This window comes from Haemaphysalis longicornis, unplaced genomic scaffold (genome assembly GCF_048455015.1).
Source record: "Haemaphysalis longicornis isolate Haplotype H1 unplaced genomic scaffold, Haemaphysalis longicornis Haplotype H1 scaffold_6, whole genome shotgun sequence".
Lineage (NCBI taxonomy): Eukaryota > Metazoa > Arthropoda > Arachnida > Ixodida > Ixodidae > Haemaphysalis > Haemaphysalis longicornis.
Window position 1 is genome coordinate 63,636,765 of NW_027526407.1, and position 22,823 is coordinate 63,659,587.

The 22,823-nt window shown below is 48.7% G+C and overlaps 2 protein-coding genes across 2 annotated transcripts; both read left to right on the plus strand.

Moving 5' to 3' along the window:
• The first annotated feature begins 1,789 nt into the window (after window positions 1-1,789).
• On the plus strand, window positions 1,790-8,583 carry LOC144141602 (uncharacterized). The gene is made up of 3 exons (XM_077673146.1): window positions 1,790-1,942; window positions 3,361-4,168; window positions 8,015-8,583. Exons 2-3 carry the CDS (start codon window positions 3,396-3,398, stop codon window positions 8,490-8,492), a joined length of 1,251 nt encoding a protein of 416 aa, XP_077529272.1. The 5' UTR covers window positions 1,790-1,942; window positions 3,361-3,395; the 3' UTR covers window positions 8,493-8,583.
• A 7,688-nt stretch (window positions 8,584-16,271) lies between these two features.
• Window positions 16,272-19,934, plus strand: LOC144141603 (uncharacterized). The gene is made up of 2 exons (XM_077673147.1): window positions 16,272-16,463; window positions 18,254-19,934. Exon 2 carries the CDS (start codon window positions 18,301-18,303, stop codon window positions 19,597-19,599), a length of 1,299 nt encoding a protein of 432 aa, XP_077529273.1. The 5' UTR covers window positions 16,272-16,463; window positions 18,254-18,300; the 3' UTR covers window positions 19,600-19,934.
• The last annotated feature ends 2,889 nt before the right edge of the window (window positions 19,935-22,823 follow it).

Below are 22,823 nucleotides of genomic sequence, written 5' to 3' on the forward strand. Positions count from 1 at the left end.
CCCGGTTTTGGTGGCGTGAGCGCCCACTGAACCCGCACAAGATTGCACCGCGAGAAATGGTCGGAAAGTCACTCCCCGATATGTTAGTTTTATAATTCTCGATTATTTGGTTTAACTTTGAGATGAAATTTTTTTAATTGTCATCGGTACAAAGTCATCATCATCATCATCACCAGGTTATCTACGCCCACTGAAGGGCAAAGGCCTCTCCCATTAATCTCCGATTGTCCCGGTCCTGTGCTACCTGCGACCAATTTATCCCCGCGAACTTCTTGTTCTCCTCTGCCCATCTAACTTTCTGCCGCCCCCTGCCACGCTTGCCAATTCTCTAGGGATCCACTCTGTTACCCTTAATGACCAATGGTTACCTTGCCTTCGCTTTATATCCCCTGCCCACGTCCCATTCCTTCTTCTTAATTTCCTTAATATGTCCTTAACACGCCTTTGTTCCCTGACATAGTACAAAGTATAGTCTTGTTTATGGACGAAACTTGTATTTTGTCGCGATGGCCAATTTACTGCGTAAGAATTATTTTCCAAGTACCTCACAGCACCAGCTGTGTAACGGCCTCTACCTGCACAAAGAATGCGTAATTGGTTAAATTAACGCATTTAAACACCACGATAGTATAAATGGAAACAAGCCGTCGGCGGAAAATTTTAGAACAAGAAGTTCCGTAACAATTCTAAAAGTAAAATATAATAAAGAGGCTACCGAAGTTTAAAATGTATATCTTCTCCACGGGCCTAACGCCCCGAATGCACAAATGAAAAGAACTTAGAAAAAGAATACCAAAGCTCGAATGACAAAAAGTACGAACGTTGCAACGCCCTGCATCTGCACAAAAATGCATAATTGGGGAAGTTGACATAGTTAACCATGATAACATTGTAAATGGAAATAATTTCTCCCAGTAAATTTTCAGAAATAGAAAAATCGAAGACAAAAGTCTAAAACATAATAAAAGTTCGCGTACGGAATAAAAAATGTACGTCTTGCACACCTCTCTCATTTGACAAAACAAGAACTAAAATACCACAGAAACCAAACAGAAATACGAAAAAATATCGTGAAAACAAACATCAACCATGTAACGTTTTGCATCTGTACAAAAACGCATAATCCGCGAGTTAACATAATTATTCACTTTAATTTCGGAAGTGTGCATCTGATGACCAAAGAAAAAAGAGCTTAAACCGTAGAAAGGCGACGCCACAATGCTGGCGCAACAGCAGACAACTCTCAGTATTCTCACTTTTTTTTTTTTTTTTTAGTTTTCGCAAGCACTCCGATGAACGGCGCGATCAACCTGAGTTTAGACGCCGCGGTAGGGCGCTCTAAATAAAAGACGCTGGGGCTCGCGAACATCCTCAGTGCATGTTGGCATGAAACTAGAGCAATCGGAGTAGGCGCAAGTAACCTGGCGCTTTTTGCGGCTCTCTGGGAACAGAAACCGACACTCTCGCGCCACGGCGCCCTCGCCTGCGTGTTTGTGCACGGTTCACATCGGATAGTGCGTCCAGTGGCGCTTCACGCGCGAGTAAACGCCATCGTTGTTGTGTTCACCTCCCGCTGAATGCAAGGCACGCCACAGAAAAAAATGAACGCCGCATATACCAGTCCGCAGAGTGCGGCTGTTTTGCGCGTATTATTTTTTCGCCAGTACAGAAGCGATCGGAACATTTAAAAACGGCGCCAACTTCCTCGCGAAAGACAACGTGGCGCCATCTGTGAATGCCATACGGGAGCACGAAGTATCTCCGGGCCAATCACAAGGCCGCTGTTCGTCTCGAAATTATGCGTGCTGCGTTGGTTTTGCGCATTCGCGAACTTTGGGAAATTCTTTGTTTCCGCGCGTTTTGATTTGAAAGTTTGTTGGCATATCACGCAATTTTTCACCGCGGTTTGAGTGGTGTGGTTCGTCTTCTGATACTGCTGCAGGTAAGTTCTACTATTCTCAGTGCGCTCGACTGCAGTTGCTAGAGGACTCGATAGCCCCATTCGTTTCATTGACTCATAACCCGTCGCTTTGTTTGTGCAATTTGTGGGGGCTGCATGCCGGAAACTCTAACAAACGCGTATCGCCGTTACAAAGCCAGCAGTGCCGGCTGGGTATCACTTCAGCAAAACATCGATGCTCGCTTGATCTGAAGCCCCAATACTGTTATAATTTGGCATTGTTCACGGAGCGAATGAAATCAATCGGTGTTCCGTCGAGCCATTGATGAAATGCTCGCACGGGTCAATGCGATATCTTGCGCTCCGCTCCGCTCCGCATTCAGTACCTTACCTCACCTAGTATCAGTAGCCCACAGAGTTTCTTACCAAATGTCCCGGGAAAATTAAGAGGCGGTTTTCGCGGCATGAACGAATTCTCCGCCCTTGTTTTTGTGTTTTGCGACGAGTCGGGGTTTTTAACCAGTATCAGAAAGGAGGGAGGCGTAACTCTAACATAACACGGTTCATGTCCGAATCGTGGAAGTTTCACCCGGCGGTAGGCCCGGCTAAGATATGTAAGGGCAGCACTCGCAGGCGGCGATGAAGGAGTCTGTCCGACACGGAGGTTATGTTGTCCGCGGGTTGGGGCCATTGTGTCGCAGGGATAATCGAAGTGACCTGGCTTAACGAAGAATAGGGGACATTGAGAGGGAGAATTTCGTGGGAGAGGTGGTGTTGCGAATGAGTAACTCGAGGCGGGTTCGATGTGTGTTGATTGAATGTCGGGGTAACTCCAACATATCTGATAGCCTGTGAGGCCGGGACTGTTGACAATGTCACGTGACATAGCTAAGTTGGGCTTGAAGTTGGATGTAGATGGACTAACGGCGTGTGTAGTGAGTGGAGGGTTGGGGGAGGAGGTTGGGCGCGGATGCTTAGTGATCTTGCTTTCGGCTCACATCCGGTCGCTAAATGATTTCTCGCTGGAGTTGCGCGGGCACGGTATTGAGCACGAAGTCAGTGCACCCGTGGGGTTGGAAATAGGGAATACCTTACGTTCCAGCGCAAGAGGCCGCGGCTGAGTAGAAACTTCGACCTCCAGTCTTTATACATCTGATGCGCTTGAAATGCCTACAAAGCTTATGCCTACAAGCTTATATGCCTACAAGCTTATACAAGCTTATACAATGCCTACAAGCTTATACACGTTGGCTTGACTTTGAAATTCACTGCTAGTGCTGAGTCGCCTGAATATTCCCAGTATCACGAAAGGAGAAATCATCTCCCAGCCTTCTTAACAAACATCGATTTTGGGCCCAATCTGTAATCGCAAACGTAGCAGCGTTAATAAACTGTAGTAAATGCGGGAGTGAGCCTGCGTGTAAATAATTAACCTCAAATTTTCCACCGCTTCGATGCAGCTGTTTCAAATTTCATCCGACAAGTCGCCGCCGTCATGGCAGAACACATCGTGTCCTTCTTCGAGTACGTCATGTATCGCATGTTGGGCGCTCAGCTGCCGCCAGCAGCCACCTACTACCGCAGCGACTGGAGCGACATAATCGCCATCAAGGCCGCCCGGGAAGTCTTGAAGGACGTCGCGTTCCCGAGCGACCGTGTTCGCAGGTCGCTGTACGCTAAATGGCTGAGGGTCTTCGCTTCCAACCAATGGGACGACTCCTTCGACGGGCTTATGCTGGACTGCATTGCGGCCACGCCCTCGCCCACGGCCCCCGAGACTCCACTCTTCGCCAACATCTTCGAAACGCGCGACCCCATCGACACGGCGGCACCGAGGTCACCCGTCTTGAATCTCCGGGACATCCCCAAGCTCTTCGCGCGCAAGCTGGAAAAGATCGAGCCCCTGCCCTCTGCACCCGGGTTCGTCGACTTCATGTCCGCCCTGATTCGCAAGAGCCGCGCCTCTCAAGCTGCTCTCGACGAGGCTGGCCTGATCATCGGCTTCGTGAGCCTCGCGTTGTCCGTGGTCGCCGCCAAGCCTTGGAGCGACGTGCAAGACTTCTTTCGCATCCGGATGAAGGTGGCGCTGGCCAACGCGTCGGTCCCGCTGTCCTTCGAAGGGGACATCCCCTGGCCGAGCTCGAGATTCCTGACCGAGCTCTTCCGTAAGGTCCGAACTGACCAGGACTGCGTAATCAAGCCTTACATTGTGCTGCTCGTCCTCGGCCAGTACGCCTACCACGTCAATGCCACTCACGTTACCTACAGGTAGGAAGTAATTTTTCAATATATCTGTAATAATTTTAGTGCGGCTGTCACGTCCTTACTAACGGTATTCGTGAAGAAGCCAAAGAGCGCGCTCCCAGGATCGCTACTTGATATGCCATCCGAGGAGGTTGGAGAAAGTGGGGAATGTGGACAGGCACCGGAGGCTGAAGCGCGAAAATTTGACCTGCAAACCAGGCAGGATGAAGGAGTAGGGGATGTGAAAGTAAAAGGTTGGAGTGAATTTAGTCCGTGAGCTTAAATGAGCTCGGGACGGCGTTCTCAGGTAATGCCGCGGCCTTCGCATGCAGCGTACCCCTACGCGACTGCTCACCGCCACTTTGATAACCGCTTCACTCTACAGTTGACCCTCGTTATGACGAACACTAATATAGCGAATTTTCGGCTATAGCGAACTATATACGGACTTCGGTTGGTCACGCTTTATTTGAATGACAATAATTCTTGTACAACGAAACTGAAACCCTGACAGCCGCGCGCGATATCGGATATAACGCAGAAATATTTGACCAGGAGGCTGAGAAGCTACTTGGAAAAACCCTGCGGCATCCGAAACTGCAGAAGTGTAAAGGCCCTTTGGCTCGTGCACACTGTGGAAAACTCCATTCTGCTCAGCGCTGTGAGGAGCCGCGAGATGATCACATCCTCCATCAAATAAATAAATACGTAGGCTGTTTTGTCTAGTAAACTTCGTTCTGTGGTAATTTCACGTACTCATGTTCCGGTTCATTGAGCTTGAAATGCAACGAGGAAGGTAAGGTTTACCTTGTTTATAGTGGGCTCGAAGCCTAAAAAATGCATTTTTGTATGAAGTATTCTTGCGCGAGCCAGATTGTCAATTTGTTAGAGCCGATTTTTGCCTCTACTGTTACAACGAATATCGGATATAACGAAATAATTTACTACTTCGATACTACTTCGTTGTAACGAAGTTCGATTGTACTCAGGAACAACTTAAGGCAAAGATGACGATGATGATAGCTAGTGGTATTACCCTTGTACCGGGGTGATGACGTGTCATGCTACCGATTGATTGATTGATTGATTGCATTGGTTTCCCCTTCGTAGCGAGGTGATGACATGTCATCTTACCAAAAAAAACTAATATATCTATGTTTTATACTCTTGGTTTAATACTAGTGCTGCTTAGGGCAGGCACAAAAAGCTTATTAGGCACAAAATATTATTTTTTTCTGCTACATTGATAACTGTCCTTGGCAATATTCCCCTCTCTGCTTTTCTGTCCACCAGCATTCTAATCTTATTTTCGTCCCCTCGACAGCCTTGAAGTTAACTTCCTCTGTGCTACCCTTAAAGCCTAGGGATTCTGGAAGCCGAATATGTCGCTCATGTAGATTTGGATGGATACCCTCACATTCTAACACTATGTACGGCATAGTTTCTGCTTCTTTTCCGCAGACCACGCATACCCCATCATTTTGTGAATACTTCCCCACAAAGCTCTTAGTTCGTAAGCAACCTGCTCTAGCCTCAAAAAGCAAAGCACTTCCCTAGGAATTATCGTAGAAATTTTCCTTTCTGATGTTCCATTTCTCAGCCCTGTACATCTCTAACGACGTTCTAGCTTCCATTTTTTTCTCTCCATTTATTCGTTTCAATCTGCGTTGCCTCTTTTTTAGTTACAGTGGCTGTTTTGGATTCTCCACTGTTCTTTCCGTATTTCATCGTTAGCCTTCTAGTCCTCCTTAACCACTGCGTGTCTACGCTTTTCAAGTATAGGTACCTAAACACCTTAGCTGACCCCCTTCTTTGATCCATTGCCCTCAACCTCATCTCAAAGCATATTTTACTCTGAGCTTCTCTAACTTCAAACGACGCCCAGCCCATATCTCCCTGAACTGCTTGGTTAGTTGTTTTTCCATGCGCGCCTAAGGCCAAACGTCCTACCGTTCTCTGGTTTACTTCAAGGCCTGATAGAACGCCTGATTTTAAGCAGAGGACAGCATTCGCAAACGTGAGACCCGGAACCATTACTCCTTTCCACATTCCTCTTACTACTTCATATTTGTTATACCCCCACAGAGCTCTATGCTTCATTATAGCTGCGTTTCGCTTTCCCTTAACCTTAAGTTGCTCCTCGTGAGTACTTAAGTAGTTATACTTAAGTGAGTACTTAAGTAGTAGTTAAGTAGTCGGGAAGTTGCCGCTGTGCCTCATCACCGCAGCCGGATGTTACTCCGCGCGGCGCAAGTGGTGCGTTACTGGGAATATTTGGAACATTGCACCAGCCGTTTCCTGATTTTGTGGACTTTATATGCTCTTAATAAACTTCTGCTGCGGCGACAAACTACGTGAGAAATGGCAGTCGATATCACGCACTCATAGCAATCGCCTTACAAAACACGCCGCTCCTTTTCATCCGGTTCCGTCGCTTAGGCGGAGTGATACGGTAGATGAGCTATTGCCGTTCTTAACTTGTTCCCGAGTACAACAACGCTTTCGGTACATCGCGTAGCGTCTGCGCAGGGTCGCATTTTACTCGCGTATCTACCCAATCCACGGATCATAGTGTCATTTTAATACGAAACCAAGAATACTTCGGATTCCGATGCTTGCAAGTGTAGCCATGGAAATCAGTCCTCTGACGGACACCGATTTCCTTCTCAGCTATACGCAGCTTGGCACCGAGAACGCAATCTCATGTATCGCAGGTGCGTATCATTGAGAATGATAAAAATGACTAGCAAACGGTGACGTCATGCCAGGAAAGGAAATTTAGTGGAATGGAAATTATATGACTGGGAAATTGTAGTTTGGGGGGGGGGGGGGGGGGCTGGAGTTCCGTTTGATCATATCACTGGAATGCTAACGTTCACTTAACACACAGAAATCTGTTTTATTGTTGGCCCATATTGCGTCGGCGCAGTGGAAAATGTGAACGTTATTCGATATTTCTTGCATTTTAATAGTTAAAAAAGCTTCTTTCGTGGCTAGAATGGAGCTGACTTGGTTACGAAACGTTCCTTCAAATTAAACAAATAGTATACTTGTCAATATGGCCCTTTTAAACGGTGTTAATGGGCATATTCTCATTAAAGGGAACCTGCAAAACTTTCGATAAGCGCTTACATTCTTTCCTTCGGGGCTGGAACCACCGCGAAAGCTACAGTTATCGCCAGCACGGAGCGGCACTGCGCGATTTGCTCGTCGCACCAGATACGCCTTCCATTTCGGCTTTGTTTTTGAGTCTTTTTTTTAAAGTTGCAATCAAAAGCGTTCATTGCCGCAACTGAAGGAAAACCGGCCAACAGCCACATGTCCTTAGTGACGTAATTCGAGCAGCCGAAGAACGTCAAGACCGGGAAAGAGAGAAAAATTTTTTGAGCTAGTTTATCTGATGGGCATAAAGCAGTAATTTTTGGCTGAGGTACTTTGCGACCCCCTAATCTAAGTACTGGGCAGTAGCGGTCCCAGAGATTGGTTTGGGGGGGGGGGGGGGGGAGCGATGTTTTTTTTTTGGGGGGGGGGGGGGCGAGGCGAATGAAGAATCGCTCCCCTCCTTGCGCCAATTCTGCTGAAGTGGTAATAACCATGGAGGCGTGTGCGCGTATGCGGTGCAACCCGCTGGGATTTAACTTCGCGCAAGTGGAATGCTTAAAAAAACTGAAAATAAGAAACTGAGGACCTCTTTGGGGGGGGGGGGGGGTGACCGCCCCCTTCGCCCCCCCCCCCCCCCCCTTTGGATCGCCACTGGTACTGGGTGTGTTGGGTGACTACGTTATCCAAGCGTTTAAGATTTCAAAAAAAAAGTTGGAGAAAGTGTTGCAGGGTCCCTTTGAGTAATGTTGATTCACTTCGTTTTACCAGAGGCACCAGGGTCATCGCCTCCGACAAGCATTTCCTGGAGGAAGCCTTCCTGACGCCGTCCAAGTTCGGCCACCTGGAGGTCGTCGAGCTTCTGTACAAGGCACAAGAAAAGCTGGGCGTCGGCGCGCCCACGCTGAACCGCATCCTCTGCGAGTCGGGCGACGAGAGCGTGTCGCAGTCGAGCCAGCGTGTCGACGCCTACCTGGAGGGAACGGAAGGCCAGCTCCAGAGTACCAGGCCTTGGTGTCGCGTCTCCAACTCCTGCTTCTTCAACAACCTGGACCTCGTCAAGAACGTAGAGTACGCACTGAGGCTTACGGCCCTCGTGGCGCCAGATCCGAACAGCTTCCTCTGGCAGAGGGAGGAGTTCACGGATGTTCCTGGACTCGGCAGGAAGGCAGCGCGAATCTGGGCCAGGGACTTGAAGCGTGCCCTGGCCAAAGGAAAATATGGCGGCGCTTCGAAGAAGAAGCCCTAGAGGTGGCCCTGGCTTTTGGACCACAGCGCCAGCGGTAAGATGGCAGGCGAAGCAAGTTGAGGCACTGCTTCGCGCTCGTTCTTCATCATAATTGAACGTTTTTGTGATTAATAAAATTTCGTTGTTCATTCTAACACGTACCGGTTCTTGGTCCAGGAGCTGCGAATTCCTGGCACCTTGTTTAGAAGGGCGCCGTGGTCACAGCTTATTGTTGCAATGTGGAGACACTTTGTTATGGTGTCTGCCTTGTAACTGGTTGTAGAACAAGTGGATTGACCAAACTAGCGTATGCTTGCAGGAGCATACCATGCCTTCTTATGACCCTTTTGCGAGTCTCTGCGATACTATTCTCCATCTAAGGCGACCATTGGCTAAAACGTCCCATACCAACCACGTCGTACCCCTCCGTGGTTTGTATGCGACGTTTTAGACAGTGGTGGAGGATAGTATTAGACGCTTTAGATGGAGGATAGTACCGCAGAGGTTCGCAAAAGGATCATAAGAAAAGCATGGTGTGCTTCTGCAAGCATAAGCTCGTGTGGTCAATCTACTTGTTCAACAAACCTGTTGCCAGACAGACACCATCACAAAGTGTCTCCACTTTTTCGTCGTGCACGAGAACACTTGCCCTCGAATATCGCGAGACGTTTTTGTGTTCGCTGCGAGGCGGCACTCAAAATTATTGGCACCAACGAAGTTTCAATTCCGTAATCGCAGGGGGGGCTGCGACAAGAAAAAAACGGTGACGCCCCCGCAGTACAGCGATTACCAGAACAAGCTTACAAACTATGAGAAATAGCCAAGAATTTCCCAATAACACGCCAAGCTGCAAAGGAAAGAGTAAGACATTTTGCCAGCCCCCCCAAGGGAAAGATGTCAAAGGTGGCGATTTCCTCGTACGCCAACCCCGTGTCGACTCAGACGATCACAGTGCTGATTTAGCTCCTGGGGCATTCTTGCATCGACTAAACTTGAATGGTGATCATTCTTGATGACGGACGATTCAATCGCGGAGAACTATGCTTAGCTGACACTGCACAAGTAGTGTATCACAATTAGTACGGTCAATACTCAGCATGAGATGTAAATGCCAAGATGTTTTTTATGTTGTCAGACACCCTGTCGGGCTGGCGGTAAAACTGATGACCACCGGTAACCTAAAGGCAGAGCGACTACTGGTCTCCACGACAGCACCGGAAAAGTCGTCATTTCGGTTTTGGGAGTCACTGCTCCATAAAGTTGTTTACTTCAACAATTCGTGCACTGGTGCATATTGGTGTATTGGCGATGGGGAAGAGGAGGGAAGGAGAGATAGGAAAGACGTACTCGACACTTATCAATCCTAGACGACTCCGGGTGCGTTCTCAGTGTGAAGAAATTGGAGAATAGGCGCCGCTCACAACTTGGGCTGCATTCCTTTCCCAGAACCCGGTTGTGGGGGAAACTAGCCAACACCTCAAAAATTCATGTCTCTGGGGCCCGACCGGGTCTGCAGCTGTTCAATGAATGAATTGGAGGCGCAACGCCCACGGAATGTCCGTGCGGTCCCTTCATGTTGGCTCCTGTTGACTTCAGTCGGCTTCTAACTGCGGAAGTCTATGTGGCCAGCTTGCGTCCCTACGTCCACCAGGCAGTATTGCCACTAGGGTGAGACGGGGTTTAAAACTGACGGACAAAAACAACCCAACAGTTTAGGGATAATCTCAACTGTCTATCCTACCTCTGTCGTTACGTGATGAACACTGGGGCGAGACGTGCCCTTAAAACAAGCATACCTCTCGCTATGCGCTGATGTGTGCGCGACGTTTCAGGGCCAATGAAAATTGTTTCAGCATTTTCTCCTCCGCTACTTTAATAGGACGGACGTGCCACACGTCTTCCTTGTGTTCAGTAATATAGTTCATTTTCAGCGCCCACTATGACGTCACTTACGATATTGGTGTACGGATCTAGGGAAAATCTGCAACATTCATGTTTGGAAATCTTCACGCCAGAAGTGCCATGGAGCGAATAAGGATAGGAGTAACGCTTACGGACCGCAAACGACCAACCTAGATTAGGAAGAAGAAGAAGAAGTTTATTTGCCGTTCAAGAGAGGTACAGTTCTTAAAATATACAGACGAGGGTCCCAAAGTCCCATGACTGCCACGGGACCCTCGATGAGCAGTTACAAATCATGGAGACTTAAAGAAACAGCAATGAAAAGTTTAGGCGATAGCAAAGGTACAATAATTATCAGATCATCATTATACAGTAGGTAGAAACCTTGTGCAAAGATACAATAGCTATACACACACAAACACACACATGCTAAACACTAAGAAGTTCAGGATACATAATAGTTCGTGCAATAGAGACAGCACTTGTCCGGAAAAAATAAAAGTAATCTTAATGCGGTGACAAGTTTAAAACACAGTGTGATGAGACATTGAAAATTTACTTTTAAACATTGGTGAATGAACTGCAAAGAAAGATACTAGTTCTGCAAAAGAAGGTCTTTTAGTGCTTTTTATAAATGCCGATACGGACAAGCCGAGGGAAAGCGCGAGTAAACGATATCGTAGTCCGAATTGAGAAAAAGAAATGGACTCGGGCTGGCCACGTAGTACGACGAACCGGCGACAGGTGGACCACGAGAGGCGGGACTAGAAGAAGAGGAAGGCCGTTAACTCGATAGAGAAGCGATATAGACAATTCGGAGACAAAGGATGGACTCAAGCAGCGCAGGACAGATCCAGGGGGAGGTCAATGGGAGAGGCCTTCGTCCTTCAGTGGATCTGAATAGGCTGTTGATGATGATGATGAATTGAAGATTTGTTGGTGGCGCTTTCAGGATGCGTGCGCATGTCTCCCCTCAGCATACCCACTTAGGTAGGGGGATTGGGCAAGATTTCGGCGACCGTCCGGCAGCTAAAAAACCAAGAAAATGCCCAATGCGCGTGTGCGTGCCTCGCGGCGACCGACCGCCCGTTGTCCCCGGCGCATCTTTGTCAGGCCAAGCATATCCACGTAGGAAGGAGGGCCAAGACTGTCCAACAAACGAACGCTAGTGTTTGCTGTAATAACGGCAACGCTTGCTCGGAACGAAAAAGACCCCAGCGTTCGCTGTAATTGTCGCAACACTTGCTCGGAACGAAAAAGACGCCTCATAGCGTACACCCCCCCCCCCCCCCCCCCCCCCCCCAATGTGATGTCCAATCATTAACACTTAAAAAAAATTACATCTTCCCGCAGGGGAACCTTGAATAGTATGCGAAGCAGCCATGAGGTCGACTGAAGTTCCCATTAGTTTTCAGTTCGTCGTTTCCGTTGACGTTCAGCTTCGCGTGCCTTCGTTGTATTAGTAGGTTCTTGACGTCGTTTGAATGAGTGAAGGACAGAAGGCGCGTTCGTAGCACATGCTCCCGTCTCGGTTGGTAGAGCAGTGGCAAGAGCGCCACGTACCTCCCGTTGCGGCCAGAGAGTCGTGGGATCGAAACCGGGCGTCACCTAACTTTCTTTTTATAGTGGACTGCGCTGACGTCAGCCCAAACGCTGACGGGTCCTGAAGAGATGCGCATGCGCAGTAGAGTGCGGATGGCGAATGACGACAACGAGGGAGGAAGGGACACAGCCCCGACAATGAGATGCTTCACATCTAAATAAGAAAGCTCACACTTATAGCAACTATGATGGAGTAAAGGTCGTCGCGGCAGCGAAGTAGAAGCAAATCGGCTGCAATCTTGGACATAAAGCTTCGTGATGGTCGTGAAGGTTGCGTACAGCTTCGTTACCTTCAAATCTTACGCATTAGTGTGAGCTTCCTTCATTTTTTTTGTAGACGGAGCGGCCTTAGGTGTTTGTCGGGAAGCCCCTTCTGCTCTGCACTACGCAGAAGGCTATAAGGTATGAACTATGCTGTCCGTCCACACGGGGAGGCCGTCTGCTGAGGACGCCGCGGAGTCCGAACAGCCGGTTCGATGAATGATGCAGGTAGGTGCAGCAAAGAGGTCTGTCTGAGCAGACTTCACCTGCCAAGGCGACAATGGGTCGGAGACTCGCACGTAAGGTCTGGTATTTGAAGCTACCGTTCCGCTCGTATTTACTGGCGCCGTGGTAAGTTTAAACCCATTCTGACATCTTAAGCCCTTTCAACACTGATTGTTTGTCAAGCGACAAAATTGGCTAAGCTTCCACTAAGTCGCACAAGGCTTGAACAATGGTGAAGCTGGCGGATTTTCTTTATCCAATCAGTGAAGGAAATTCCACCATGCTTTGTATTAGGTTCGAAACTGTTTGTTTACATATTCCCTCGTCGCTTTTCACTGTGGTAGTAGAGGTCATCGTTATATCCATCTATATCGACTTCTTCTTCCTGCATGACTGGCGGGCCCGGATCTTTTTGTGCGCAGGCTTTCACATTTCTCCCAAAGTGGAACGCGTCAGCACACGCTAGAACCGGCGCCAACCGGCTTCGCGAAGTGGGCGTCTGTAGCGCGAGCTGTCTTGTGCTCCCCCTTTGATGCGCGGACGCAGGTGACCTGTTTTCTTTGTGTTTTTGCGAGCGCCACGCGCAAGCCTGGACGACGCCAGACTCTCTTCGTATGGCGCGTGCTCACGAATGCGGCAAACAACGGAAGTAACTATGACGCACTTTTCTGATGACGCCGCACACATTACGGCCAGCAACAACATCTTCGCTCTTAAGAAATGCTTTCTGTGCGCTGTAATAAATTTTAGGGCTCCCATAAGCCCCCAAACGTAAAATCGATCTGGTAGTGCAAGTGATAACTGATTTACTAATGAGGCAACTAGTTAGGGCATCTGGTAATTAAACATGTTATGGGGAGCAGAAACTTTTTCTCGAAGTTTTGCTAAATTATAGGACCGCATGAGCTTGCAATCGGAAACTGAGCTTCGTTAGCTTCGTAGTGCACGTATTTATAGGTGTAAAAGCTTAGTTGGTCTTGCCTCAACGTCGTAATTTTGTATTCACTCAGGTTTTTTTATTCTCTGTAGCGTCCGACTCTGCTAAAGCGCAGCAATGAGGATGTCTATCGCGACAGACATCCTTGAAGGACAATTCCGGATAAACTAACAGTTTTTTGGATTGCTTTGATAAACTCACAGTTTTTTGGGTTTCTTTCTCTCTGCGCTAGACGTACTTTTATGTGGGGGGGGGCTCAATTGACACCGCCAGGGCTAAAAGGTTAAGCTAGCTGCCGAAAACCCCCCACCATCTCACATAATATAAGATGTCAACTAGAAAAGGGCCAGGCGCCAAGCAGTCCGCAGGGGGGCCTCAGCCTGCTTATTAATGCAAACAGCTTTGTTCGTTTTGCCGTAGGTTGTTCTGTTTTAGGCAGAAAAAAAATGCTATTGAACGTTGCATCACTGGACCACCGAAACGCACCCAGAGTTACTCGATAATACAGATATTTTTATGTCACTCCGCAATTTCTGATCTACAAGCCCGCTGCAGGAGAGAGAGAGAGAGAGAGAGAGATAGATATATAATATTTATTCAGAAAAGCTCCTCCTAGTGGGACGGCTGAGGTTGCCCACAGGGCCGCCGCGATCTGGAGACGTCGGGAGGTGCCTAGCACCTGGTCTGAGACCTCGGAGCTCCGGAAGGCCTGCTCCCAGTCCTGGGGTATGGGGAGAGGCGGGTAGGGATTCTTGGGGCACTGGCAGAGGGAATGAAAGTGCGTGTTCAGTGCTCCGCAGTTCGATCATTGAGGTGATGAAAACAGGTGGGGGGGGGGGGGGGGGGAGGATTTTGCGGGGGGAGGGGAGGTGTCGGAGGGGGGGGGGGGGGAGGGAGGTGTGCTCTTGGATGATGCGCCACATGCGGGCCGACCTCCTCTGGTGATAGGGGCTTGTGGGGGTGTGAGAGTGTCTGACGGTTCAGTCTGTGGTGCAGTGTAATGTCGGTGTGTGTGTATAGCCGGGTGGGGATGTTGTTGCGGTTAGGAGCAAAAGAAGCAGGTGCCCGGATAATGAGTTCTGGAACATGTGAATGCGCTGCCTCATTGCCTCCTAAGCCAGTGTGGGCCGGAGTCCACCGTAGCTCCACAGGATCCAGGGGAAGGTGTTGGAGTATGCTATGGACAGCTAGTGGTGAGGTAAGACCTTTGACGTAGTTGGAGAGGGCGTGCTTGGAGTCGGAGAGGTTGGGGGTGTTGCATTATTGCGAGGGCGACTTCCTCTGCCACCGTAGGGAAGGGGGTGAGGACAGACATGGTTGTGGAGTTGGGAGGGCCGTGCATGGAAGTGGCGTAGGCGCGATTGTTTAGGTTTTTGGGCCGCGTCCACGTAGATTGGTAGTGGAGGATGGGGTGGGAGACGGCGTGGTGTTTTACGCGCGTAGCTTGCTCCGAAGGGTCCAAGCGTCGCCTTTATTCGAAAAACGCGGAGAAATCTTTCGGGGAGCACACAGACTCACGGCGATGAGACGTCCAAGAAGGCCACACGCCACAATACTTGGCGCGATTATTATAACGTGGGACGCGTGCAGCCGGTCTAAACTAGCGGCGACCAATGGACGGGGTCTTCAAAAGAATTTCTTAGCAAAATGACTAGTTGATGATAATGCACAGGCCGGCGCGTCTCATTTTACCTTTGAAGATGCGAACAATCTCAAGTGACCTTGAGCCACCCGAGAAACCCACCCTGTTGAAGGCCGGGTTCTTGTATCGCTTTTAGGATAAGTATACTGCAGTCACCAAGGCAGTTGGCAATATTCTTGCGGTATCTCGAAGACACGATGAACACCCGTGCGTAGCTCTATGGTCCCTAGAAATGCAAGTATTTCTAGGGACCATAGTAGCTCAAAGGACATCAAAACACGACGCTTTACTGACGATACAAGTTTGTTGAGAGCCTCGCTCACACGGCGCCACAAGTATTTATGGTTGAGAAAGCGATTTAATTCAGTGAAGAATCAACCGAGTCGCTAATTTAATGCGTTAATAAAGCAGGTAGAACTTCCCGAACTGTTTGCAGCGAGCAAAGTTTCAGTCCCATGCGGCCGTGTCGCGCAAGCCAATTCAGCGCAGTATATGTGAAAACAAGTGAACCGATGTAGCAAGCGAATACGGAGAAAATAAACGCCAACTTGACGTGAACGATCGTCGAAATAAATAATCCACAGCCAAGGGGCGCAGTTAGGTTCCAGTGTATTGAAGAAAAGAATGTAAATGCACCGTAACAAAATAACAAGGGGAAAATAACTTGTAGCTAAAGCAGCACGCAACCGAGTGTAAGTTGCCGAACTCCGCTGCTCCACCGTTCTCCAGGGAACCCCGCTAACGGTCCGTTAGTTCTGGGCGCTGCAGTCGCATAATCAACAAACAAATAGTTTTTGTTTCCTGAATTAGTAAATTTTGTTTATTCCTCGGTACACACATAAACACCGTGTTATTTTAGAATTCGTGGTAAAAAAGTGATTTCAACACTCATTAGTAAAATATTATTTACGTTAAAACTTGCAAAAAGCAATCGCATTTTGTTTTGTTTTTAAAAGCAGAAGGTATAGTCGGTATGTTCCACTCAGCACAGCCGCCTTTATAACCGCTATCTTCTGAGTTACACGCATGAAAAAAATTAAACACGAGTTATCGGAAGCATTAGAGGACTTTTTGATGTGGAGCTCGTTGATTTCTTACGGTAATATTCTGAGATTTATGGATCATATGCTTCTACTACATAACTGACATAACTTCTCTCGCGATAAGGGGACTCCTTGCGGCGGTTGCTTCATTTACTCGAGAGAAAGGAGCATCAGGATTGAGCAAATAGCATGCAGTTAATGTACTAACTACGCCATGTTTGTTTTTTGAGGACCTCGCTTCGGCGTGTTCCACCTGAATTTTCTACATCGCAGTACTGGAGTTCCTCAATATTGTGTAGTTTCTAAGCAAACGAGTGGTCTTTGTTCCCTGTTAGTTACCGCACGGGTTGAAATTTCGTCGCCATCACACGTTTCCTAAGGTAAGTGTTGCGTTCCTTCTTGAAAACGTGATGGCGGAGCTCGGCGTTCAAAAATTGCGTCGTTCTTTCGCGTCGACCGCTGCAGCTAACGGTTCTTCGCTCGCTGCAGAGGCAGTAAAGCGTCTCGCCCATCTTTGCCTCAGCTACATAATTCCTACCTGGAAATATGCGACCGAACGCGACCAGCAGGAATATTAAAGTGGCGTGGCTTGAGGCATGCGGTATGTGGCAGCGTATTTGTGCCCACATGGCACGTAGTCGCGCGCGTGCTGGTTATAAATTCGCCGACTCCGCGTCTCCGATATTTTTCGGCGCTACGTGTTCGTTTCACTTTGATTTACTAGTCGCACCAAATAACTGGCGCCCTTGGTTCGAGTCTGCGTTTTGTGCTAAGCTACAGCTGATTCCTCTTGGACGCACCCGGGGTGAGCGTACTGTCGGCGAATCAGCTGCAGCGTTTTAAGCGCAGAGCACTTTAGGGGCTCGTCTTATCGTCGTACCTCGCTAACGGTCGATGCGAATCAGGCGGCGCAGCGAGATAACGGACCCAGTAGAACATAATGTACTGTCGTCGGGGGATTGCGGAGGCTTCGAAAACCACGCGGTTTAAATAGACATTAACCGTTCAAACCTCGTGAACTGCTGGCGCTTGTCATACATCTCCCCGTTGTTTAGCCCAAAGAAAACTGCAGGTACACTTCAGGCAAAATCTGTGTATGTAATCGGCAGCCCCGCGTTCATTTACTTAGGAACGCTCTCTGGGTTGGCCTTCACGATAGTAAGCGAAAAAAAGCGGCCGCGAAGGAAAAAAAAAAAGGCGCGTTCGAAATGACGCAAAAAGGCTCCAGCCGGGCAAAAACAAAAAAAAATTACGTGTTCAAAATGACGGAAAACAACTCCAGAATATGAAATTACATCAAGCACAAAAAGAACAGAACTCCCGCTGGCACTGTTTCAGGCAGGGGGCGCGCGAGCACTGCGACGGCGGAAAATTTGAAATGCATTGGGCGGCAGCCGTGAGCGGATAACGGCGCTGCAACCCATTATTGCGAATTACTGCGCTACATTTCCGACAGCTTTCACATTGAGTGGAACGGCTTTATTTTGTGTGTGTGTGTGTGTGTGTGTGTGTGTGTGGAAACGTTTGCTCTACGCTGGGGAGGAAACGGCTTGTTGTGGGGATTACACGTGCGCTGTGGACGTCCACAGTTTTCGTTCTTCGTGCGTTGGTTCATAGGCCTTTCTTTTCTGCCGTGAGCATTTCTCTTTGCTCGGATCTCCCTTCTGGCAGGTTTGGGGTGACGTCGTTCGTACACGAACGTCTGGTGTCCCAGGTGAAAAGGTGAAGGCGTAGGGCACTTCGGTGTGCAAGGATCTACAAGCAGCTCTTGCCGTTCAAGCGGGATGCGTTTCCTCGTCTTGCTCAAACGTTGTATGGTTTTTTCCTGTGGTGAACGAATGGTTTTTGGCCGGCTTTCTTACTTTTTAATCTTACGCCGATTGAGAGTGCCATCATTTTCGCCAGTACTATGAATTTGTAATACTTGCTGCTAGGCTAGTTGGTGCATGGCCTTCGCAATTAAGGGTAGCGCAGGACATACAATTCGAGTGACAAACAAGACTAGCGCTACCCCGCCTGTCTCTCTATGTTGTCTATTCTGCGCTCGAGTTTGTGGCGAATACGATGAAATTCACTACGTTTTAACGTACTATATTCAAAAACGATGCCCGAAGGTAATATTCCAAAAGCTCGCGTTACGCGTCGCTGACAAACCGTTTCAAATTCGCAGGTGCCGTCAAGTCTAACGAAGCCCTACCCGCCACGCCATCTAGTATCATGTCTCGAAAGAGCTCCGGTGTTTCCTGCTGCAGACAGCACAAGCATCAGCAGTGTATCCACGAGGCCCCCGAGATTATGATCGGCCGCGTCTCGCTCGTTTTCTTTCCCAACCCCTACGAGTGGACGGATGAAATGGCGACCACCGCAGGGTGTGACGTCATAAGGCAACTCGGTGGCTACCCTTCCGACAGCGAGCGCCGTGCCCTCTACAAGCATTGGTTCGGGATATACGCCTCTCAGCAGTGGAGTGACGCGTTTGACGGGCTGATGTTGCAATGCATGGCATTCACGCCATCGCCTACCGCGCCTACGCAACCGCTGTTTAGGGATTGCTTCACGCGCGTCGCTACCGAAACCTGGGATCCTGTTCTTGATGCGTGTTTCGTGCGCCAGCTGGTCGCTAGACTACGTTACGACGACGGGGAACGTCCCGAGACGTCTTCTCGCCACAGGCTGGTCGTCTACCTCAGTGACCTGCTTTACGGCGAGGGATGCGAGTCCGAAGAGGCGCTGAACGAAGCGGGAATGATTATAGGCTTTTGCTGCTTCGTCTTCTGCGTGGCGGGATCGCAGAACTCCCTCTTCGCGCGGACCTTGTTCAAGGACCTGTCCAGGACGGCGTTGAACACCCTTTTTCCCACGTCCTTCGACGGACCCATGCCGCATCCTGACAACGGCTTCCTGACAAGTCTCCGCAAGAAGATCCTGTCCCCTCGAGGCATCGCCATCGGCTTCGCTGTCGTGCTTCCCGTGGCGCAGTACGTCTTCCTCAAGAACGCAGGGTCCGCGGCGCCGGCGAAAGACCTGGCCTTTTTGAACCGCGCCTTCATGGACCACACCAAGTACTGCAGCTTGGGGACCATCGACTTACTCCAGCGGTTTGCGGCGAAGACCCGCTGTAGCATGCAGAAGCTCAACGACCTGCTGGGTTCCGACGAGTGCAAGCAGACCAGGGAGAGAGTCAAGGATTACCTGCGCAAGTCGTCGGTGTGCAGCAGCGGGCCCTATTCAATGCCGTGGTGTCGTCTGATCGGAAGCCAGTTCTCCCAAGAGCTCGACGTCATGTACAACATCCCCTACGTCCTGAGGATCCTGTGCTTCCTGCACTTCGAGAGACTCACGTCGCTCACCAGGCTGCGTGCCATGACGTACCACTGCGAAGTCAACCAGCAGGACTTTGACCAGGCTCGGCAGTGGGCTCGAAACTTCCGCCTGCTACTGGACAAGGGTCTTTTTCGTACCGAACGACCACCGGTTGCGTCCGAACAGCAAAGTGGCATGTCAGATGCGGAGTGAGAATGCCCGAGAAAAGAAGGTATGCTGACTGCTTTTGAAAAGAGGAAACAACAGCGCCGCAAGTGACTTGGCGCTCGTTGCTGGGGCAAGTCATGTCGCGAAGACCTGATTGGGGTCGCCATTATTTTACAATCCGTTTGTTTTACAATCAGTTTGTCTAAAATCAGTTTGTTTTACAGTTTGCCATTTTTGGTTCACAAGAATAAGTTTTCCTCCGTGCTCAGGCTGCTACAGACATGCAACAACTGCAAGCAAATGTCTAAACGGACTCCATACCGCGGAATGGGATTGCAACACCTCGCCTCGCCTCTTCAAGAAAACGAAAGAAAACGGATTCACATACCATAATCCCGCTCCGTTGCCTCATTAATACCGGGAGCACCCTTCGAAACCACGCCATGGTGCTTGTGTTTTGCACTTGCATGCTATCTTCTGCTTGTATCCTTGGGACAATAAAAAGTTCGCTTGGCGTATGTTTTGCCTTTGTGCAATCCACCTCACTTCTGCACTTCAGCCGCCTCTGCAGCTTTCCCCAGCGGCTCATCAGTCACCAGCAAGCCAGTGCGCCGTGCAGAGCAGCCTGTGGTTTTCAACTGAAGGTTAGCCCCCTCCCATTCACGCCTCAGAAGAGGTGCTCAGGTGTCCTCCGAGGTTTGAAAGCTACTATGGGTATATATTCAACTACAAAGTACGAGTAGCAAAAACATTTAAAGCGATTGCAATAATACACAAAACAGACCACTTTAGCCAGCTGGCCAAATTGTTTCATTTTGGTAGTGACCTTTTCTTGATTGCAAGATTACTCACCGTGGTGATAATACTATTTACCTTCCCATGTCTTGATTCCCAATCGGTCTGGTGTTGTTTTGCAAGATTCGGCTGTTGAGTTATTTTCATATCCCCGGAGGACAGAGCAAACAGCTAAATTTGCAGACTTTGTTTCCCGTGTGAGGCTGACGCAAACGTTCGCTCTATTCACTGTGGATATTTTAAGATGACAGGATTAATTAAAGGCCCGAGCATATGAAACGTGAGAAGTAGTTAAAGGCGCGAGCATATGAAACGCCTTGAGGCCGACGAGACTGCGGCACCTTGCGGCGACGGGCCTCCGCGTAGACGACGCCTCCGCATACGCCGCATGGATACATGGGCGCCATCATCGTTCACTCCTTGACTACATCCGCGAAGCGAACATTTTCATTTTCATCTAATCACCATCACCTCATAATCCCATATATATGCCCTGTGGCAAAATAAACGTTTATTAAAAAAAATATGAAACGTGGAAAGTAGTTTTTTTTTTTACCCTGCAAATTGGATTTTCTTCAAACAAAAAAAATTTGGCTTCTAGCCCCGTTCATTTATTTTATATTGGCTTTAAACCTGCCATAGCCTTGCTGGAGCGGGTATTGTTTCCCACTTTATTTTTCTTTATTCTTGGGGGGGGGGGGGGGGGGGCGGGAGGCGGGGAACGCAGAATTTTTAAAAGGATTAAAGGCCCTCTCCAAGCAGGCCCTGCCACCTATTGAAAATCTAGACGATGTCATTAGAAGTGCACATTAGTACTGGTTTCTCTGTATGGCTGTACATCTGCAGAGACATGGAAATAGTCGACACTCTTGAACCGGTCGCCATGACGAAAGATCCAGGTCGAATCTTACAATGGCTGAACGTCCACCTAAGAGAGTAAGGGTTCTAGGTGGTTAGTAATTAATACTGCTACACATCGCACAAACTCACAAGGAGGAATAAAAGATTGTGCCACATTTCTTCGTCTTTGCCTGTGCGCTGTGTAGCGGTACGAACATTCACGCCACCTGATTAAGCACATTGTCAATCCCAGCTTGGTTTTTCTGTTTTTCTCTCTCATTGTTTTTTGCCATCAGTTTTTACGTGTATTCTCTCTTTATGGCTCAGCATTTTACATCGTCATGCTGTATATTCCCTTGCTTGTCGCAAGCCATCCTTAGATTTCATTCGCCGGTGTTCAGCCTGAAAATCAAGATTTCGGTAAGATAATCTTAACACTTTATGGCTAGTTCGAGATTTGAGCAAAAGTGCTAAGAACATACGCTGTGTTTTGTGGCTGCCGCTGTTACGCGTAATTGGTTTGCTAGTTGATTTCTTCTGCGAGACTTTCTTCGCCTACGGGCGTCCCGAAAGTCAGTATTTTGCTTAGTTTCTTTTTTAGTGCGGAAGAACTATATGTGAGTACATGATAAGAAACCAGTGCACATACACTCTTGGGTGTGAGAGTTCTCCGAAGCCTAGCATAGTGTTAACACCCACAAAGCAGCACAAAGTCGCAGTGGTGATTAGTTGAGGCATTATAAACCGGTTAACCTTTTCGGACCTGGTGGTGTCAATTGACCCAATCACATAAAAGTTCCTCTAGCGTATAGAGAACGGAACCAAAACTGCAAGTTTTCTGGGGAATTGTCCTGCAATGGTGCCTATTGCGATAGACGTCACCGTTGGTGCACTTTAGCAAAGCTGGACGCCTCCCCCCCCCCCCCCGCAAAAAAAGACAAAATTCCCATGTTGAAAAAAAAAATCGGAGGGATAGGTTCTATTCCCAAGCTTGTAAATCGAGAAATACTTCCACTACGAAGCTAATTTTTGTTTGTAGGCTTCAGATCATAACGGATAGGAAAACATGCAGAAAACTTATTTTTCCTGGGAACATTTTTTTATTGCCAGATGTTCTAATTAATTGTCTCACTTAAAAATCAGCTAATACTTACTTTTCCCGTGCTGTTTATTGTTTGCGCTATAACAGGGACTTAACAACACACAAAAACCGTTGTTGTTGTTCCTGAAATAATAAAACCAGGGCTGAAAGGGTTAATCAAGTAAATCCCTTCGTTCGCTCAAGTCAGTCAACAAATTCATCAGTCGGTTCGTAAGCACTACGAGGTGGAGGAGGAGGGGGACTAAACATTTACTGAGCACAAAAACGTGTATTCAGCCACCTCCACGAGGCCGCGTGTCCGAGCTGCGTCCAGAGTTCGTTGCACCAGGGCTTGCTGTCGCTCTGGTGCTCAACTGGTCCGCTCGGCCTCCCACTGCTCAGGGTTGGGGGATGGAATGGGGTTAGGGCGGTGAGGACAAGAGAAAACAATGTGGTAGGTCGTTAGAGGTATGTGACAGTGCGGGCAGTCGTAGGGGAAAAGGGACGGCGAGATGTGGTGTAGGACGGGGTGATCATAGAAGGTTTGAGTTTG

What these genes read in the sequence shown, in the direction of transcription:
- LOC144141602 (XM_077673146.1), top strand. Translation starts at nt 3,396, where the DNA reads ATGGCAGAACACATCGTGTCCTTCTTCGAGTACGTCATGTATCGCATG. An exon ending in GCCACTCACGTTACCTACAG is followed by an intron (nt 4,169 to 8,014) that starts GTAGGAAGTAAT and finishes TCGTTTTACCAG; the next exon opens with AGGCACCAGGGTCATCGCCT.
- LOC144141603 (XM_077673147.1), top strand. Translation starts at nt 18,301, where the DNA reads ATGTCTCGAAAGAGCTCCGGTGTTTCCTGCTGCAGACAGCACAAGCAT.